This window comes from Mus caroli, chromosome 8, assembly GCF_900094665.2.
Source record: "Mus caroli chromosome 8, CAROLI_EIJ_v1.1, whole genome shotgun sequence".
NCBI classification, from domain to species: domain Eukaryota; kingdom Metazoa; phylum Chordata; class Mammalia; order Rodentia; family Muridae; genus Mus; species Mus caroli.
Genome location: NC_034577.1, coordinates 47849085 through 47865746, shown reverse-complemented (window position 1 = coordinate 47865746; position 16662 = coordinate 47849085). Strand labels below are relative to the sequence as shown.

Genomic DNA, 16662 nt, shown 5'->3' with positions numbered 1-16662 from the left:
CTCCCTCTCTCTCTCTCTTTCCTATCTCTCAAAGCCAAATGAAAACAAAAGAAAACCCAAAACAAATACATAAAAATACTATGAAAAAATACCAAAAATAAATTTTCTGAAACACTATATTTTCATTTATTTTCTTCTGTTTTCTTTTTTATTAGATATTTTCTTTATTTACATTTCAAATGCTATCCCGAAAGTTCCCTATACCCACCTCCCGCCCTGCTCCCCTACCCACCCACTCCTATTTCTTGGCCCTGGTGTTCTCCTGTATATTTTCTATCGGTAATAAAATATCAGTAAAATTAAGAAAAAACATTTGGGAATAGATAGACCTAATAGATCTCCTTTATGTCTGCTGTAAGAAAATTCACGTGTATGAGACATAAAACGCTTTTTTAAAAATTGTATTGTTTTCCATGAGTGGGTGCTTTGCTTGCATCTGTGCACTGTGTGCGTGTTTGGTACCCAAGGAGGCCAGAAGAGGGCACCAGATCACTTAGAGCGGGAGTTACAGGTGGCAATGAGCCATCATGTGGTTGCTAGGAGATGAATCAGTATCTTCTAGAAGAGTACTTCCTTTTAACAACTCTGAACCTTCTGTCCAGCTCCATAAAAATGCTTTTTAAACACGCTAAAAAAATAAATAAATAAAACAAACAAAAAGTTGTGTTCCATTGACACAATGTTAACATTTTGGATTAGTTATAATTTAGACATAAAATTGTCTTTCAGCTCTGTTCGAATCTGGGATTATACTCAAGATGCTTGCATAAACACTCTTAATGGACACACCGCACCTGTGAGGGGGTTAATGTGGAATACTGAGATTCCATACCTACTAATCTCTGGAAGCTGGGACTATACTATCAAAGTGTGGGATACTCGAGGAGGAGTTTGCCTAGATACTGTGTATGATCACGGTGCAGACATTTATGGTAAACTCTTTTCCATGTACTTGTAATTTTGATGTCATTATGATGCTTATTTTTTTGAACAATGCAATATTTTAAGTCAGCCACAGTATTTTATCTTGAAATGACATTTTTTTTTCCACAATGGAGTAAACACGTGTTTATTTTTTGTAAACCTGTTAGAGTCACCGCAACATAGCCAAAGAAGATGCTAGGGATTATTCAGATGAGGGGGTTAATTAGCATATGGAACTCATTCTACAGGAATTGAGTTTCTGTTACATGTATGTGTGGCAGGTACATATATGCAGGTTGGATCCTGTCAGTTCCCCTACTCTCCAGGTCATGGAACTAACAATAGTGCTGATAGAATTTATTTAACCATTATCTTATTTGGGGGGATTGCGGGCAATGTTTGTTTCCTGAATATAACAATTGTTAGTTCAATTAAGCGTGTGATGGAAAGCAAATTGCCCATTTGTGTTTATATTTTCTGTTATTCTTAAGCCTTGCAGTGGGTAAGTAGACATGTCCTAGAGAAAAAGGACCAAATGCATGCATTTACAACTGTGTGCTTTCCTTCAAAGGTCTTCTATTTGAGCTTGTAAAGCCCTGCCCCTGGGTGAAGAACTGCAGGCAGGCTGACTGCTGAGAGGAAGAGAGTCAGGGTTTTGTTCCAAAGATGAATATACAGTCAGTCATCCAATCTCTAATGGTCAGCCCTAAACACATGTATATACGGGCAACACAAAATAGCATCAGTAGGTTACATGTGTATACAAACACACATATGTACATATAAAACAATCACTACAGAAGAATATATCTGAATCTGGGCAGTAAGGAGTGTTGAGGGGTGGAAAGCTATAGCACACACTGGGCAGTAAGGAGTGTTGAGGGGTGGAAAGCTATAGCACACACACACATATGTGTGTGTGTGTGTATATATATATATATATACACACCATTTTCTGTTGTCTGAAGTTAAAGGTCTTTTCATTTTGAAACCTGAACTTTCATTTATTCATCTGTTAATTTATAGATTTCATGAACCCTAATGGAATTACAATATACTTACTGCCTAACCAGATGAAATTTTGTTTTCTCATACTCATACATTTCTAACTATATTTACATAATACGCTAAGCAATATATTACCTTCTTGTATTAATTAGATACAAGTAGAAACTGGGCTCAGAGAGCCTCTGAGTTACTCACATTCCTTCATAACTTCAATTTTGTCATAGTTTAATAAAAAAGTACATATTTTCTAAAAGAAGCATTTCCTAGGCTTATTTCGGTTAAAACAGGCTTGTTTTTTTTTTTCCCCCACCAGGTTTAACTTGCCATCCAAGTCGTCCCTTCACGATGGCTTCCTGCTCCCGAGATTCTACAGTGAGACTCTGGTCATTAATACCTTTAATCATCCCTTTACAAATAAATATTCTGGCAGACAGATCTTGGGACGAAATTATCGGAAACACTGGTATTGAATATGTGCATGTACTTGATCTTATCTTTAAATAATATTTCCTGAGTAACCGTCCTCAGTGAACCGTATCTTTTCATCAGATAGTGCGATACGACAGGACTCTCTTCCTCTACTCTGTGGCAAAGTGTCAAGAGACATTAAACAAGAAGTCGAAAAGCTAACGTGCAACCCTCGGGTGAAAAAGCTAAGATTGTTTTCAGAATGTTTATCAGTAAGTACTATAGGAATTATACTTCTTCTGCCATCTCATTAGCCGTCATGAGCCACCACAACTCTTATCTTTAAGCTGTTTCCTGCTTACACTACCCATCCCAGCTCAGTACATGAATTTTAACATTATCTGCACAATATTAGAGAGCAGATCTGAATCCAGAAGAAAATAAATGAGAATGTGCTTTTAGATTGCTGTTACTTTTTTTTAAAAAAAAAAAAATCAGAGAACTGTACGGTATGATACCACTGAAGAGATAAAGTACTAGGAGAATTTCTTTTCTGTGCCATTGTTTTTGATTACTCAGTACCTCCTTCCAGCCTCCAGGTGGCAGTGACAACTTGTGGAACTTGGTGTCCGTGATTAAAGGACAAGATGACAGCTTGCTCCCTCAGAACTACTGCAAAGGAATGATGCATTTGAAGCACCTGATCAAATTTAGAACGGTAAGTTCTATACAGCGCACAAGTGCGTTATACTCAAACCACAATTTCCGGGTTTTATCTACTAAAGGAAAACTGCTGGTAGGCTGAAATAAACACAGAAAAGATAAAATAGTGAGACCAATACTGGAAAATATGAATGATTTAAGAAGAGGTTAAGGTGGCCATGGATTCTATTAGATTGAATTCCAGGAGTCTGCAAGTTGAATTTGGACCCCATGAAAAGTTTTATCTTTACCCTGTGACCTCAGGTGATTGTAGCCTATGAACTCTGTGACTTTTAGTTACCTTATGTCTAAGAGAATATACTTCATCAACAATAAAATAGACCCTGGGAGTTAAAAATCAAAAAGCAACAGTTTATATATTTTAATAAAATATAAATAGTTCAAACAGCAAGAAAATAATACTAAGAATAAGATTTGATGATTACCTTCATAAAAAGAGAATTCTAAAGTCACAAATGCCCGACAATTATTTTAGAAGCACACTTACAATATGGGAGATTGGAGAGCATTTTTATATATCCAACCAGTTGTATCCCAGCACCGTTGGCCTCTGGAATTCTAAATATCCTACAATGAGAAAGGGTAAGGACAGTAAGAATAAGAATGGGACTTCAATTCTTTCTCTCAAATGTATGTATTATGTATGTAAATGTAGATATTCTGGGACAATGAGACAGACTGCTTCCAAAGTGCTTACTCCATGAACTGATCAAAACATTATATCCTACAGATAAAAAGTATCACACGTATCACATTTAGAGGACGGAGAAATGACTCAGAGTTAAGACCACTGGCTGGTCTTCCAGAGGTCCTGAGTTCACTCAGCAACCACACAGTGGCTCATGACCATCTAAATTGAAATCTGGTGCCCTCTTCTGGTGTGCAGGCATACATGCATGCAGAATACTGTATACTAAATAAGTAAATCCTTTTAAAAGATATATCCCATTCAAACATTTAACTTTCAATAGTGCCTGCTTTAAGAGTATCTGTTCTTCTACTCATTTCTACACTTATAATTTTTTTTCAGTCAGAAGCCCAAGAACTAACGACAATCAAGATGTCTAAATTTGGTGGTGGTGTTGGCGCACCTACTAAGGAGAAAAAACTGAAGGAAGCTGCTGAAATCCACCTGAGATTAGGACAAATACAGAGATACTGTGAACTCATGGTCGAACTTGGAGAGGTAGTGTGCTATTCAAGGAAAAGTAGTGTGTCTAACATAGCAGCCCACACGGGAAGGACTAATTCCATGTAGACGTTAACTCTGCCACATAAAATCCCTTCTCTGCCACATAAAATCCCTTCATGTCAGGTGTATACCCCACAGAACCAGTAAAGTGGGGTCTCCAGGCTAACACAGAAGCCCCACTTAGGAATACCTATGTCCCATGCCAGACCTACAAATCATAAACTCTGGTGTGCAGTTCAGCCATCCATACCGGCTTTTATTAGCCATCCTGGATATTCTCATCTATGCTGAAGTCAGAAAATTGTTTCCAAGATTTTTAATGTGCATGAGCTGGCTCAAATGCTCAGAGCAGGATCTCTTCTGCTTCTCACAATGAGACTTATTCAACCACATGACAGGGACTTTCATAATTTCTAAAGAAGACTAAAGTAACAAGCACAGATTTCACAAAAGCTTAGAGTGCTATGTATAAATACAATTTAGAAAATAGCCTTCCCTTGACAGGTGGGTACTGACTGAAATGAAATATGGAGAGAGCAGGGGCTTCTATTCTCGGACCTGGGAACTGGTTACATGGTTATGAAAGTTCATTGTCTTTTACCTTCTTTTAAAAAAAAATGTGTTTAGATGAGGACAAGTTACTGCTCTATCACAACAAAATAAAAGTTACGGTGGCAAGAATACAACACTTTATCCCTTTTTAAGAGCCTCTAGGTTACTGACATGTTTATTAAGAACCCATGCACTGGGCCTGGAGAGGGCTCAATGGTTTGGCATGTTTGCTTCTCTCCCAGAGCACTCGAGTTTGATTACCTCATGCTCACAACCACCCATAGCTCCAGCTCCAGGGGATCTGACCCCTTCTTCTGGCTTCTATGGGCACCCACAGTCACGTGCCCAACACTTACATACATAGACCCGTAAATAAAAATCTATCAAAAACACAGAAACATATAAAGAACATTAGTAAAAATTAAACATGAAATTGGTCAAAGAATATCAAAATGCAACTTAGCCCACTTTTTTATAACTCTTGATTCACTTATAGTTAAACAGTGATTTACAGATTGAACCAAAATAATAAAATACCCTGGATTACTAAAAAGGTACTTAAAAGTATTTAAAGTACTAAAATTTTTTCTCCTCTCATAGTGATAATTTGATTAAATTTTAATTTTTCAACAGAGCCTGAAAAGTGACAAATGTGGGGAGAATGGTGAAATTTTTCATGGGGGTTTACTTCTATTTGAATATATGTCCTCTTAAACTCTCTTAACACATTCTCAGTTGGGAATCTATCTATGAATTTGTATGGTTGGTTTGCTGTACACGTTCTAATAAGCTTGACAATCCCTGAAATTCTTCTTGGATTCTTCAAGAGTCTGAGTGCTTATAAGTCCTTGTCATCCCCCCTTACACGCTCCACGACAATAACGTGACACTAAGGGATTAAGGGAGCATTTGACCTTTGAACTTACAAGGGTTTTTGGGTTTTTCTGTTTTGTTTATTTTTAATTGAAACAGCTTAGTGAATTCAAAGTTCATCTACACTTCAACTTTTATCCTTCCATTCCCCATACAATAAAGACTTTTTTTAAAAGTAAAAACATATTTAAGGTACCTTTTTAGTAACATGATTTAAATATTCACTTTAAAAAATGATTCATTTAAAATTTAGCATATCATACATACCAGCATACATGAAAATGTATACATACAAATAAAAATAAATATATTATTTATTTAAAATTTACCTTATAGTCATTAAGTTAATTACCAGTCTTATAGCCTTAATTGCACTATAAATCCTAGTGTTTTGAAAAGGATTATATAAAACAAAGTTTTTATTTATGCAGTGATTTCTTAAAATTTTTCTCTTCCAGTACTTTATTCGACCTCAAACCCATATTTGCAGTAACAAAGTGTTGGTTTAATAATGAGCTTCTTCATATGCTGTCCAGGTTACAAATGACAGGTTTTCATTTAAAGGAAGTGATGATGGTAAAAAAAATTTATACAACAAATAAAATGATAAAATCATGGCATTTATTCAACAAAAACTATTCCTCTTTCTAACTTTATAATTAGATTTTCTCAGAAATTATACAATTTCATTTTTTTATTTTGCATAAGTTGGTATTTGTTCCCTTTGGACTGTCCTGAATAGTTTACAAGTATATTCCTAATAATTTAATAATTTTGAAAATTATTTATTATTAACACAAATCCTAAGAGGTCTGCTTAGAATTGTGTAATGCTATCTCAATATGTGTATTTCTGTTCTTTGTTCAATTTTGTAGTGGGACAAAGCCCTATCAGTTGCACCTGGGGTTTCTGTGAAATACTGGAGAAAGTTAATGCAGAGGTAAAGCCGACAGTCCATGTCCAAAGCATGTGTCCAAAAGATGACTTAAAGTTATATGTTGACATAGGATGAGTATATAAATATATCACAAGTTCTTAATGTTTCTTATATCTATGTTATATTAAATAGTAAAATGATTTTGTATCTGCAACTTTAATAATTAGATGACTTGGTTACAAAGCGTTTGGGTATTCTGTTTATCAGTTTCTCCTTATTAATGGAAAAAAACAAAGTCCAGCAAATTACCCAATGTATAATTGTATATTATCTCACAATTCTTGATGTCAAACATCCGATCAGCTCATTGGCAGTAAAACAGTGGAGGTTCTAAGGGAGATTTTCTGGTGGCTTCCACAGTCTTCAGCATCTGCTAGCTAACAACATATAACTGCTCTCACTGGCTTCATCCACTTTGTCTTATTGCCAAATACATATTTTGCTTAAAAATGTATTCATGCTTGAGTTTAGGCTAACCTTTTATAGGGTACAATCCCCTATTAATTTAGTAAGGTACATAGGGAAATATTGTATTTCATTATAAGATTGCATTCAAAGGTTCCACACGTTAGGAGTTCAGTGTATCCTTTTCAGAGCACATTTATCCTCAGAACACAGTCTATCTGATCTGCCACTGAGCAACCGCTTATTTTATACCTGGTGCATGTTAATCCCTGTGCTAAGCCTTACAGTACTATTAGTTACCCTTCTTTTGCTATTATAAAGAGAAATGTGAGAGTATTTTTCTTTTTAGATAGGCTTAGAAAAAACTCTGTGGCTAATCATGTATATAGTTAAGATTAATAAAGGCTAAGCATGAAGACTATAAGGATGTGTACAGTCTGCCATGGGATAGTATCGACTGTTGACTAACAACCCTGTCTTCCAAAAAATGGATAAGTCTGAGCCTTCAAAGCTCCCAGAATGCCATAGCCTTTCTATATGAAGGATCTCACTTATTAATGATACTATTCCCATGAATGCTTAATAAACTCAAGTTAATAGTGACTTATCCTATAAAACACGGCTTTGCCTCAATGTAAACTTCAGTTGTTTAGGACCAAGGTATTGTCACTCATTCATTGATAATCGCAGGTAAAACTAAACAGTATTTGATCCTTCGTGCTTATCAGTGTACTTTTGTAACATCTGTTATCACATTAGTTTTAAATACAGTGTTTTTAATGGTCAGTCTATAAGATAAAGGTTAGCAACCTTCAAATATATTGTAAAAGAAGACAGCTGGCATAGATTTACACTTGTCTAATTACAAATCAACAGAAAGTAAAAGAGGGCACTAGAAAAAGTGTTTGAAGACTAGTCACTAGAGAAAAGGAACTAAAGAATGCTGTAGTTGGAGTATAGAGTCTCAGGGGTCAGTGCCTAGTCGGAGTGGAAAGGAAGCAAGCCTTAACTGTTCTCAACCTTTTGAACATTTAAGGTTTTTGTCTTGATCCTAAGAGCAACAGAAGACATTAATGGATTTTAAATAGGGTAGAAAGTGACCAGATCAAGTATTCATATTGAAAATTCACAAAAGATGAAGAATATGGCTGACTGAAGAAGGTCAGCAGCAGATAGGAGAGCAGCAGATGGCATCTGCTCCTTCTCCACTGAAGGAGTGGCAGCAGAGCTGCATTGGAAGAAGCAATAGGGTAGAAGTGATGGGGAAGAAGAAGACAGGCTGACCGCTCTGACATACTTAGCACTGGAGCCTTACACAGCGATGAGGAAGAAGACAGGCTGGCAGCTCGGACATACTTAACTGTTAAAATGAGCTGGCTTTAGTAATAGACACTAGAGATTGCTTAAATATTTCTTGGCTTTAGGCTTGAAAATAAATGGACAGATGTTTTGGCTCTTGACTGATATTTCAAAAGAAAAGTACCAACAAACCTTAGGAATGGTTGAGTTAAGTAACACAAACTATCCTGAGCTCTCTTTAAGGTGCTTGGGCTGAATATTTCCTTGTTATTTTCATAGCAATATAAAATAGGTACTATTACTTATTTAGCCCATACAAAATATTTGGACCATATAAGGATATTATTTTTCTTAGTAAAAGTTTTTAAAAAGTCAAAAGCTTCGGGTACTTAATAGATGAAGCAAGGTTGGAATGAGTTGAATAGGACAGGGAGAAATGAATAGGCAGATTGCAAAGCAGAAAATATTTCCAACTATATTTATCTTCAAAAACCAATAAGCTGGCTTTTTCTTGTATTTCTTAAATGTTACTCAGTTGTTAGAGTGGTTTCCCATAATGCACAAAGCCCTAGGGTTGATCTCTGGAGTACTATAAATTGAGCATGTCTGAAGCCCCAGCAGTCTGGACATGGAACTAGAAGGAACATATATTCAGGCTTATTCTCAGCTATATAGTGAGTTCAAGATTAGATTGAGTTACATATAACCTTTTCTCTAAATAGATAGGTAAGTGACTAAATAGGTAGATGATAGATGCATAGATAGATAGATAGATAGATAGATAGATAGATAGATAGACTGACTTAAAGTGTTTCAAAAGAAAATCAATAAAGTATTTTATAGAGCTTTTATTTGCATTCTATATATGATCTACCTTTCAAATATACTTAAGTCTTTATAAAACCTAAAAAGTTTAGACATGTTTTTTAAAATATCAGTCCAGTTGACAAATGTTAAAACTAACATTTTAATTAAATGTAGCATAATAAAGGTTGTCCTTATCTCTTTAGGAGAGCTGACCAGTTAATCCAGGAAGATAAGGATGAAGTCATTCCATACTGTATAGCCACTGGGGATGTGAAAAAGCTCGTCAATTTTTTTGTGTCCAGGGGTCAGCTTAAAGAAGCACTGCTTGTTGCACAGGTACAGTCACCTAAGCATGCTGGGTAATATATCGGTGGGTGGCTATGAGGAATGGAGGAAGTCATGTTGGTCCATGTCCATCCTGGGATGGACAATCACAGATGGCTTCTTGTGCTCAGCTCACTTTCCCAGGCTTCTGCCTCAATATTCCTAGTGTGTTCACATTGAATTTATTCTAGGCTTTTTATTCAAACAAGGGTGTCTCAGCTGACAACTGTCTATGAGCTCTAAACATCTCACTTAAAGTTTGACCAACTATTTCTTGTTACAGTCACTTGACAATTTATGTAAATTCTCACAGTGTCGTTAATGTCTCCTTATAAAAAACATTCTAAGGTTGTTTACAAGATATACTATAAACTTCAAACATGGTTTAAGTATAATTTGTTTAAAACAATAGCCTGGCATGGGCAGAGGGCCTGGGAAGGGGGTGACACTAAGCAGCCCACCTGTCTTGGCCACAGTGACCAAGCTGAACAGAGTTTGCTCCTCTCAGTTAACCGAAACTGGAAACAAAGCAGCATACTCCCTTTTCAGAAAGGAAAAGAAAGATGCCTTAACCATGTAAGAGAGACGAGTCAGGCTGTGCCCTGGCGGGCAGCCTGGGACTGGCTTCTAGTTTAGAGTCACCAGCACATGGCACCTACACATTTTTGTTTTTTGTTTTTTTTTACAGAAAAATAAAGAATCATTTGTTTTCAGATTTTTTTTTAACTGTAGATAAAAGTTAGTAAGAATGAGGCCTTCCGTGTCTTTCTTTTTTCCTTAGCTTTCTTTTCCATATGTTTTGCAAGCAACAAATTTTTGTATGAAAGTCTCATTTTTGTTCCTGTTTCTAGAAAAAAAAATAGCCTGGGTCCAGCAAGACAACCCAGTGTCTAAAAGTGCTTTCTACACAAGCCCCACATCCTGTGTTGGATCTCTGACACTCTCACAAAGCTCTGTGGTTGCTGTGGTACATATCCAAGCACTCTTACTTCAATATAGGAGGCTGAGACAAGATAAGCAGCAAGAAGTTAGAGTGTGTGCAGCACAGTGCAGGGACAGAAACTAGAGAGTACACTTCAAATCAAGGTGGAAGCGAGGAACTGACATCAGTGGTGTTCTGCATGCCAGTACACACACACACAGGTACACCCATACACATAGTTACACACACACACACACACACACAGATACACACAGACACACACAGACACCCATACACACAGATACACATAGATAAACACACACACATACACATAGATACACACACACACACACACACACAGGTGGATAGTAAATATGTCATCTTCCAAAAATAACCTGATGTTGGTTATTGAAAGAACCTAGTGGGGAAACCTCCACTCTGTTCCCGATTCAGCGTGCACCCAAATATCACTAACAGACCATCTTGATGTAAAATTACGAGGTAGTTTAATGGCGGAGCTCCAGGTCAAAACGTTTCTCACGCAGAAGACAGTGGATTCAACCACGAGGCTTGGAAGCTAGGGGTTTTTATAGAAAGGGGGCTGGGGCTGGGAGAGGAATTGGCGCAGTTTCACATGATTGGTTCATTTAAACATCAGCAGACTGTACATGCAGATCAAGGTAACAGCAGAGCATCTGGTTAACATTTAACTTAGGTCAGAAGGGCAGGAGATAGGGAGGCGCCAGTCCAGTCCAGACATGTCATTCTCTTTATCTTTATGGCTAAGTAGCCTCAGGAATGTCTTAACGACGAGTCATGTCCTGGCCTGTTCTGCTATGTTCTCAGCTCCAGGTTTCAAAGCTCACACACAACTCTTTGCACTATTTGACATAAATTACACGAATCACAGGTCTCAAGTTTTATTTTCTTTCATTTTCAGTATTAGTGAATGATTAATTGAATCTCCAACTGTATTCTAGGCTGCCTGTGAGGGAAATATGCAAAATGCCCATGTTTCTACACCAAAAGGAGCTTCAAACTCTGATGATATCCACAAAGAAGACTTTAATGAGTGAGTGATGTTTCACACCATTGTTTTATGGTTGTTTTCCGGTTAGAAGTGTTGAAGGTGAGGTAGTTTGGCCTTCTTTTCTGAAATGAGCACTTGATGTCTAGTCTCAATATATCCGCTGCTGTCCTCTAGTTCCATGACAAAAATCCATGCCTATGAATGAAAACTGTTGAGCAGGTAGACACAGCCTCTACACACTCATAGAGCATCCAGAGGGAGACCAATGGGGACACCTAACTGCTTTAAAAACAGATCAAAACAGGAAGTGGAAGAGGGTGTGGCTTTGCTGTAAGAAGCAGAATACACACTATCAAAGACCCCCAGGTAGCCCCTTTTTGAAAACGTCAGTGCCTACAAAACCATGTGTTATTTTTAAAGAAGAAATCAAATACTTGTTTGCAAAAAGTTACAACTTAAAATTTTGTAGACTTTCAACTTTTTCCTTAGATTATTTTGCTTATCTGTCTTTCCTATGACTATTCTATCAGTTTCTATTACTTTCCAGAACATTTTTTTGAGGCTATCTACCTTGTAGCAAACAATTGTGAAATGTCAAACACGTGCTTCTCTATGTGTCTTAGCTGGTGTTCTTTGGTTTTTGTTGTTGTTGTTGTTGTTCTAAACTTGGAATGTTAAATATGTGTACATGCCACATTATGGATATTAACTAAAATTTGAAAAGTGTCTTTTTTTTTTTTTTTGGTTTTTTGAGACAGGGTCTCATTTGGCAGTCCTGGAACTCACTTTGTAGACCAGGCTGGCCTGGAACTCAGAAATCCACCTGCCTCTGCCTCCCGAGTGCCGAGATTAAAGGCGTGCGCCACTGTCATTTCAACCTTGATTTTTGTAAAGTCAGCCTATACCTCTTACAAATCATTCAATGCAGAATAACAAACAAGATGCCAAGGACCAGTCTCAGCTTAGAGAGGGTGTCTGAGGAAGGGGTGTCTAGGAGCTGTGAAACTAACAACTCGAAGTCTAATAATCATTGGTCCACACTATGCTCTAGTGGAGACAGCTTTCCAGCCTGCTTTTTCTCTGGTTTGCTTTCTTTCTCTCTGATCTGCTTTCTCTCTCCAAACAGCTCTCTTTTTATTCTGCTCAAGACAGTTATCAAAGCAGCTCTCTTTTGCTATCTCAAAATTTTTTCTGAATAGCACATCTCTTGCAGATCACAAGGCCAGCCCTTTATTTTCCACAGCAATTCAGTCATTTACTCCAGATTTCCTTTGATTATCTTAGGAATCAGCATTCTGTGATCCCAGCCTCTTAATTCTTAGGAGACAGCAAGCACACATTTTCTTTTAACATTGCAAAAGAATTTAGAGATCTACCTGCCACTGTTAAGCATAGACAATAAGCTAGCTGGGTGGGACCTCATCCTGAAATTGCCATTTCTACCACACCTGGACCTAAATCAGCTCTTCCCCAGGCTAGCCCTGAACTCAGGAATCTGTCTGCCTTTGTAAACACAAACAAAAAAATGTAGCTGGGTGGGATCTCCTGTGATCTCCACTCCCTAAGTATTTTTATCTCCTTAGTATCTTTCTGACAAGTTGGCTCATAGTGTAATTGTCTCTGTTCCTTTAGATTCATAAGCTGCTCATATAATTCATATTGCACCCTTATTTTGTACATAGTTGAGAAATTATATATACATTGAACTCATGTTTTTAGAGTTCTTTTTCCACATCCTTAAGTGCTGTTGTGTAGGTTGCAACCTTTACTATATTGCTAAGAAATTAGCTACACTCTCGTCTCACAGACTCATGCTGTCTCTGATTAACATGGAGTTATGAATGTTAACAGGGAGGATGTTCCTTGGAGGAACATAAAAATATATACATTGTTATGCAAATAAGCCTTAAGCCAATGGCAGCCATCTACACTCCTGGAAGCCCACACCAGAAGCAGGGGCCATGTCATTCTGTCCCCACCAAGGCTGTGCTGGACCCAACAACAACACAAGCCTTTCTGTTGACACTTAGAGAGACCAAGACAGGAAAGAGCTTTATACCATACTTTCTAAAAGATTGATCTACTGACTACAACCTTAAATTGGGTTTTAATCTAAAACAAGGGTGTAAAATGAACTCTTTGGCTCTTTCTTTAACATGGCATCAATTCACATTTATGATAGAATTACTAAGGTAATATTGAATACTTTTTTTTTCTTTTGCTTTCTAGACTCTTACACAAAGTCATAAATGAGCTGGCCGAATGGTATTTTCAGGATGGCCGAGCTGTGTTGGCTGCATGCTGCCATCTTGCTGTAGATGATATTGAGGTATAACACTTCAACGTGATACATATAGCTGAAGAGTTCTTAAATGTATTGTGGTGTTTGACTGGGCAGGGGCGAGGAGGCGGGGGAGGGGGGAGATCAGATGGCATCTAGTGTTGCATGCCTCCAAGTCTCTTGGTGAATTATCACACATACATACTATCCACTATGTGCTTTCATGTTTTATCTATTTTTAACCAGATAAATATTTGTAACAACATAGGCAATAATTTACTACTGTTGCATAATCTATAAGAAGCTGGTTTGTTTGTTTGTTTGGTTGTTTGTTTGTTTGGTTGGTTGGTTGGTTGGTTGGTTGGTTGGTTTTTCGAGACAGAGTTTCTTTGTATAGCCCTGGCTGTCCTGGAACTCTCTTTGTAGACCAGTCTGGCCTCAAACTCAGAAATCCGCCTGCCTTTGCCTCCTGAATGCTGGAATTAAACGCATGGGCCACCATGCCCGGCTATGGCTATAAGAAGCTTTTAAGATCTCATGTTTTCCTGTGATGATGGGGACTAGATGACATGTTCTCATAACTGCTATTGGGTTCTATTAACTAGCATTATAGAAAATGAATTATAAGATTTTAAATTCTAAGTTGCTTAATAAGTTTTATGTCCCATAGTCAGCATCAATTTTTCCATCTGAAAATTGAAACTATTTTTGCATAGGTTCTTTATTGAAGTATTATATTCAATATATTTAAGAACAATGAGTATCTATGGTAATGTTAGTTTATCTGCTTATGAGCTTGAATGAGAATGACCACCAGGCATCTGTGCAACTGAAGGAACTGTTTTCCTACAAACAAGCTTGCTATGGCATACCTGATCCGTGGGAATGAACTAGAGCTGGCGGTATCTGTGGGCACTGTCCTAGGAGAACCCGCAGCCCCAGCAATGCATTATGCCCTGCAGCTACTGGCAACAAAATGCATGATGATTCCAATGTGGTAAGAAACTTTTAATCAAAAGAGTAATTTCACAGTTGTGGCATGCATTTTAGAATACTATGGACTGCTTTTGAAAAGATGTGAAGAATATAGCATGTGTGATTATATCACTTTATATCTATAATATCTGTGCCATTTATCTGTGTATGTATATATATTTGAGATATCATTGTGAGAAAACTGTGGCAGGGTAATGAAATCTAACCTGACCCTTTCTGAGGTAGCTTGGTTATAATTGTGTAATGCTTCAAATGTTAAAATATTCATAAGACAATACATGGTACATTTTTCACATCTCCTCCTATTATTGTCATATCTTTTGTCTTACTTCAAGGTCAAGAAACAAAATTACCTTGCTGAAATCTTAGAGACATCCTTGTTCAGACTCTGTACTTTCAAGAGGTAGACCTTCCAAGGGGTTAAATGAAAATTCTTATTCAGTTCTCCATCTCCTCATTCTTAAGGGCAGACAACCAGTGATTATGTAGGCACTTTCAGCTGTCACTCAATAGCTACTTATTGACAAACATTGACTACAGAGTGTTTTGTTTTGTTTTGTTTGAAGTTAGAGAGATGACCTAGCAGTTATAAGTATTTGTTTCTCATACAGAGGACATTGGTTCAGTGGCCAAATCACATGTCAGAAAGCTTAAAACTACCTTTAACTCTACCTCCAATGCCCCCTTCTGGTCTTTGTGAGCACCTGTACATACATGGTATACATACTTACATTTAAGCACAAACCTTCACATAAAATTGAAAAGTAAATACAAGTCTTCAAAATTTTACTTATCTTTCTCCAAAATACATAAATCCTGAGAAGATTCTAAACTTTCTAATGAGGATATTGGCCTCTTCCTAATCCACACCTCATGTGAACAGACTGGGAAGATGGACCTTTGTTGGTCACTATAGCATGCGATGATGGTGGTGATGATGATGGTGATGGTGGTGGTGATGCTGATGACTTGGATGCAGCTAACAAGTTTGAACCTCTTACTGGGTGCCTACCAATAATTCAAATACTTTATATGTCATGAACTACTGGATCCTGTGAAGCAGATACTGCTTTGTCAGAAGACGCACTGGATCATGATCCAAAGTAACAAGTACTTAAGTATGTGACCTTAACTACTAAAGTGAATCACTGCCGTGTTGAAACATTCTACTCTTTTCCAGATCTTGGAATTTGAGAGTAAACTATTATTATCATTATTCTAGTTGCTCATGTCTTATAGTGATTTAGGAGCACTCTTCACTAACAAAATATAGTGGTACCCTGCGATAGGCTCAGATGTTTCCAATATCAGCTGTCCTCTGAGAGTCTCAAATGACTCCCATCCTTCTCAAAAACCTACAGCAATCAACTATGTAGTTGTTTTATCTTGGCCGATCAAAAAGTTCAAAATGTAACCCAAATCATCTCTTTAAAAATGTAGCTGAATCCATGCTCATAGCTATCATCTAAGCTGAATGAAATATGAAATATTTTTAAAGAGTATATATATATATGCATATATATGCATGCATATGTGTATGTATTATATATATATGTATATCTACATATATGTGATTATATATACACACATATATGTAGATATACATATATGTAGATAGATAGGTAGATAGATAGATAGATAGATAGATAGATAGATAGATAGATAGATAGATAGATAGATATGTGATACGGGTGTGTGTGTGTGTGTATGTGTGTAACCTTATATATATGGAGAAGGTTGTATATGTGAATTAAGAATTATAGATAAAACACCCATGGAAGGAGTTACAAGGAGACAAAGTTTGGAGCTGAGACGAAAGGATGCACCATCTAGAGACTGCCATACCCAGGGATCCATCCCATAATCAGCCTCCAAACACTGACACCATTGCATACATTAGCAAGATTTTGCTGAAAGGACCCAGATATAGCTGTCTCTTGTGAGGCTATGCCGGGGCCTAGCAAACACAGAAGTGGATGCT

The 16662-nt window shown here is 37.1% G+C and overlaps 1 protein-coding gene across 6 annotated transcripts in view; it reads left to right on the top strand.

Annotated features, from left to right (window-relative positions):
* The window catches only part of Wdr17 (WD repeat domain 17), a 94819-nt gene that overhangs the window by 63564 nt on the left and 14593 nt on the right, over positions 1-16662 (top strand). For all 6 annotated transcript variants that reach the window (XM_029480274.1, XM_021170445.2, XM_029480273.1 and 3 more), the window contains 10 exons: positions 730-932; positions 2246-2395; positions 2482-2612; positions 2933-3058; positions 4094-4249; positions 6556-6620; positions 9332-9464; positions 11355-11446; positions 13634-13733; positions 14543-14682. In XM_029480274.1, the coding sequence (XP_029336134.1) occupies positions 730-932; positions 2246-2395; positions 2482-2612; positions 2933-3058; positions 4094-4249; positions 6556-6620; positions 9332-9464; positions 11355-11446; positions 13634-13733; positions 14543-14682 (1296 nt within the window). The remainder of the gene's footprint in view (positions 1-729; positions 933-2245; positions 2396-2481; positions 2613-2932; positions 3059-4093; positions 4250-6555; positions 6621-9331; positions 9465-11354; positions 11447-13633; positions 13734-14542; positions 14683-16662) is intronic.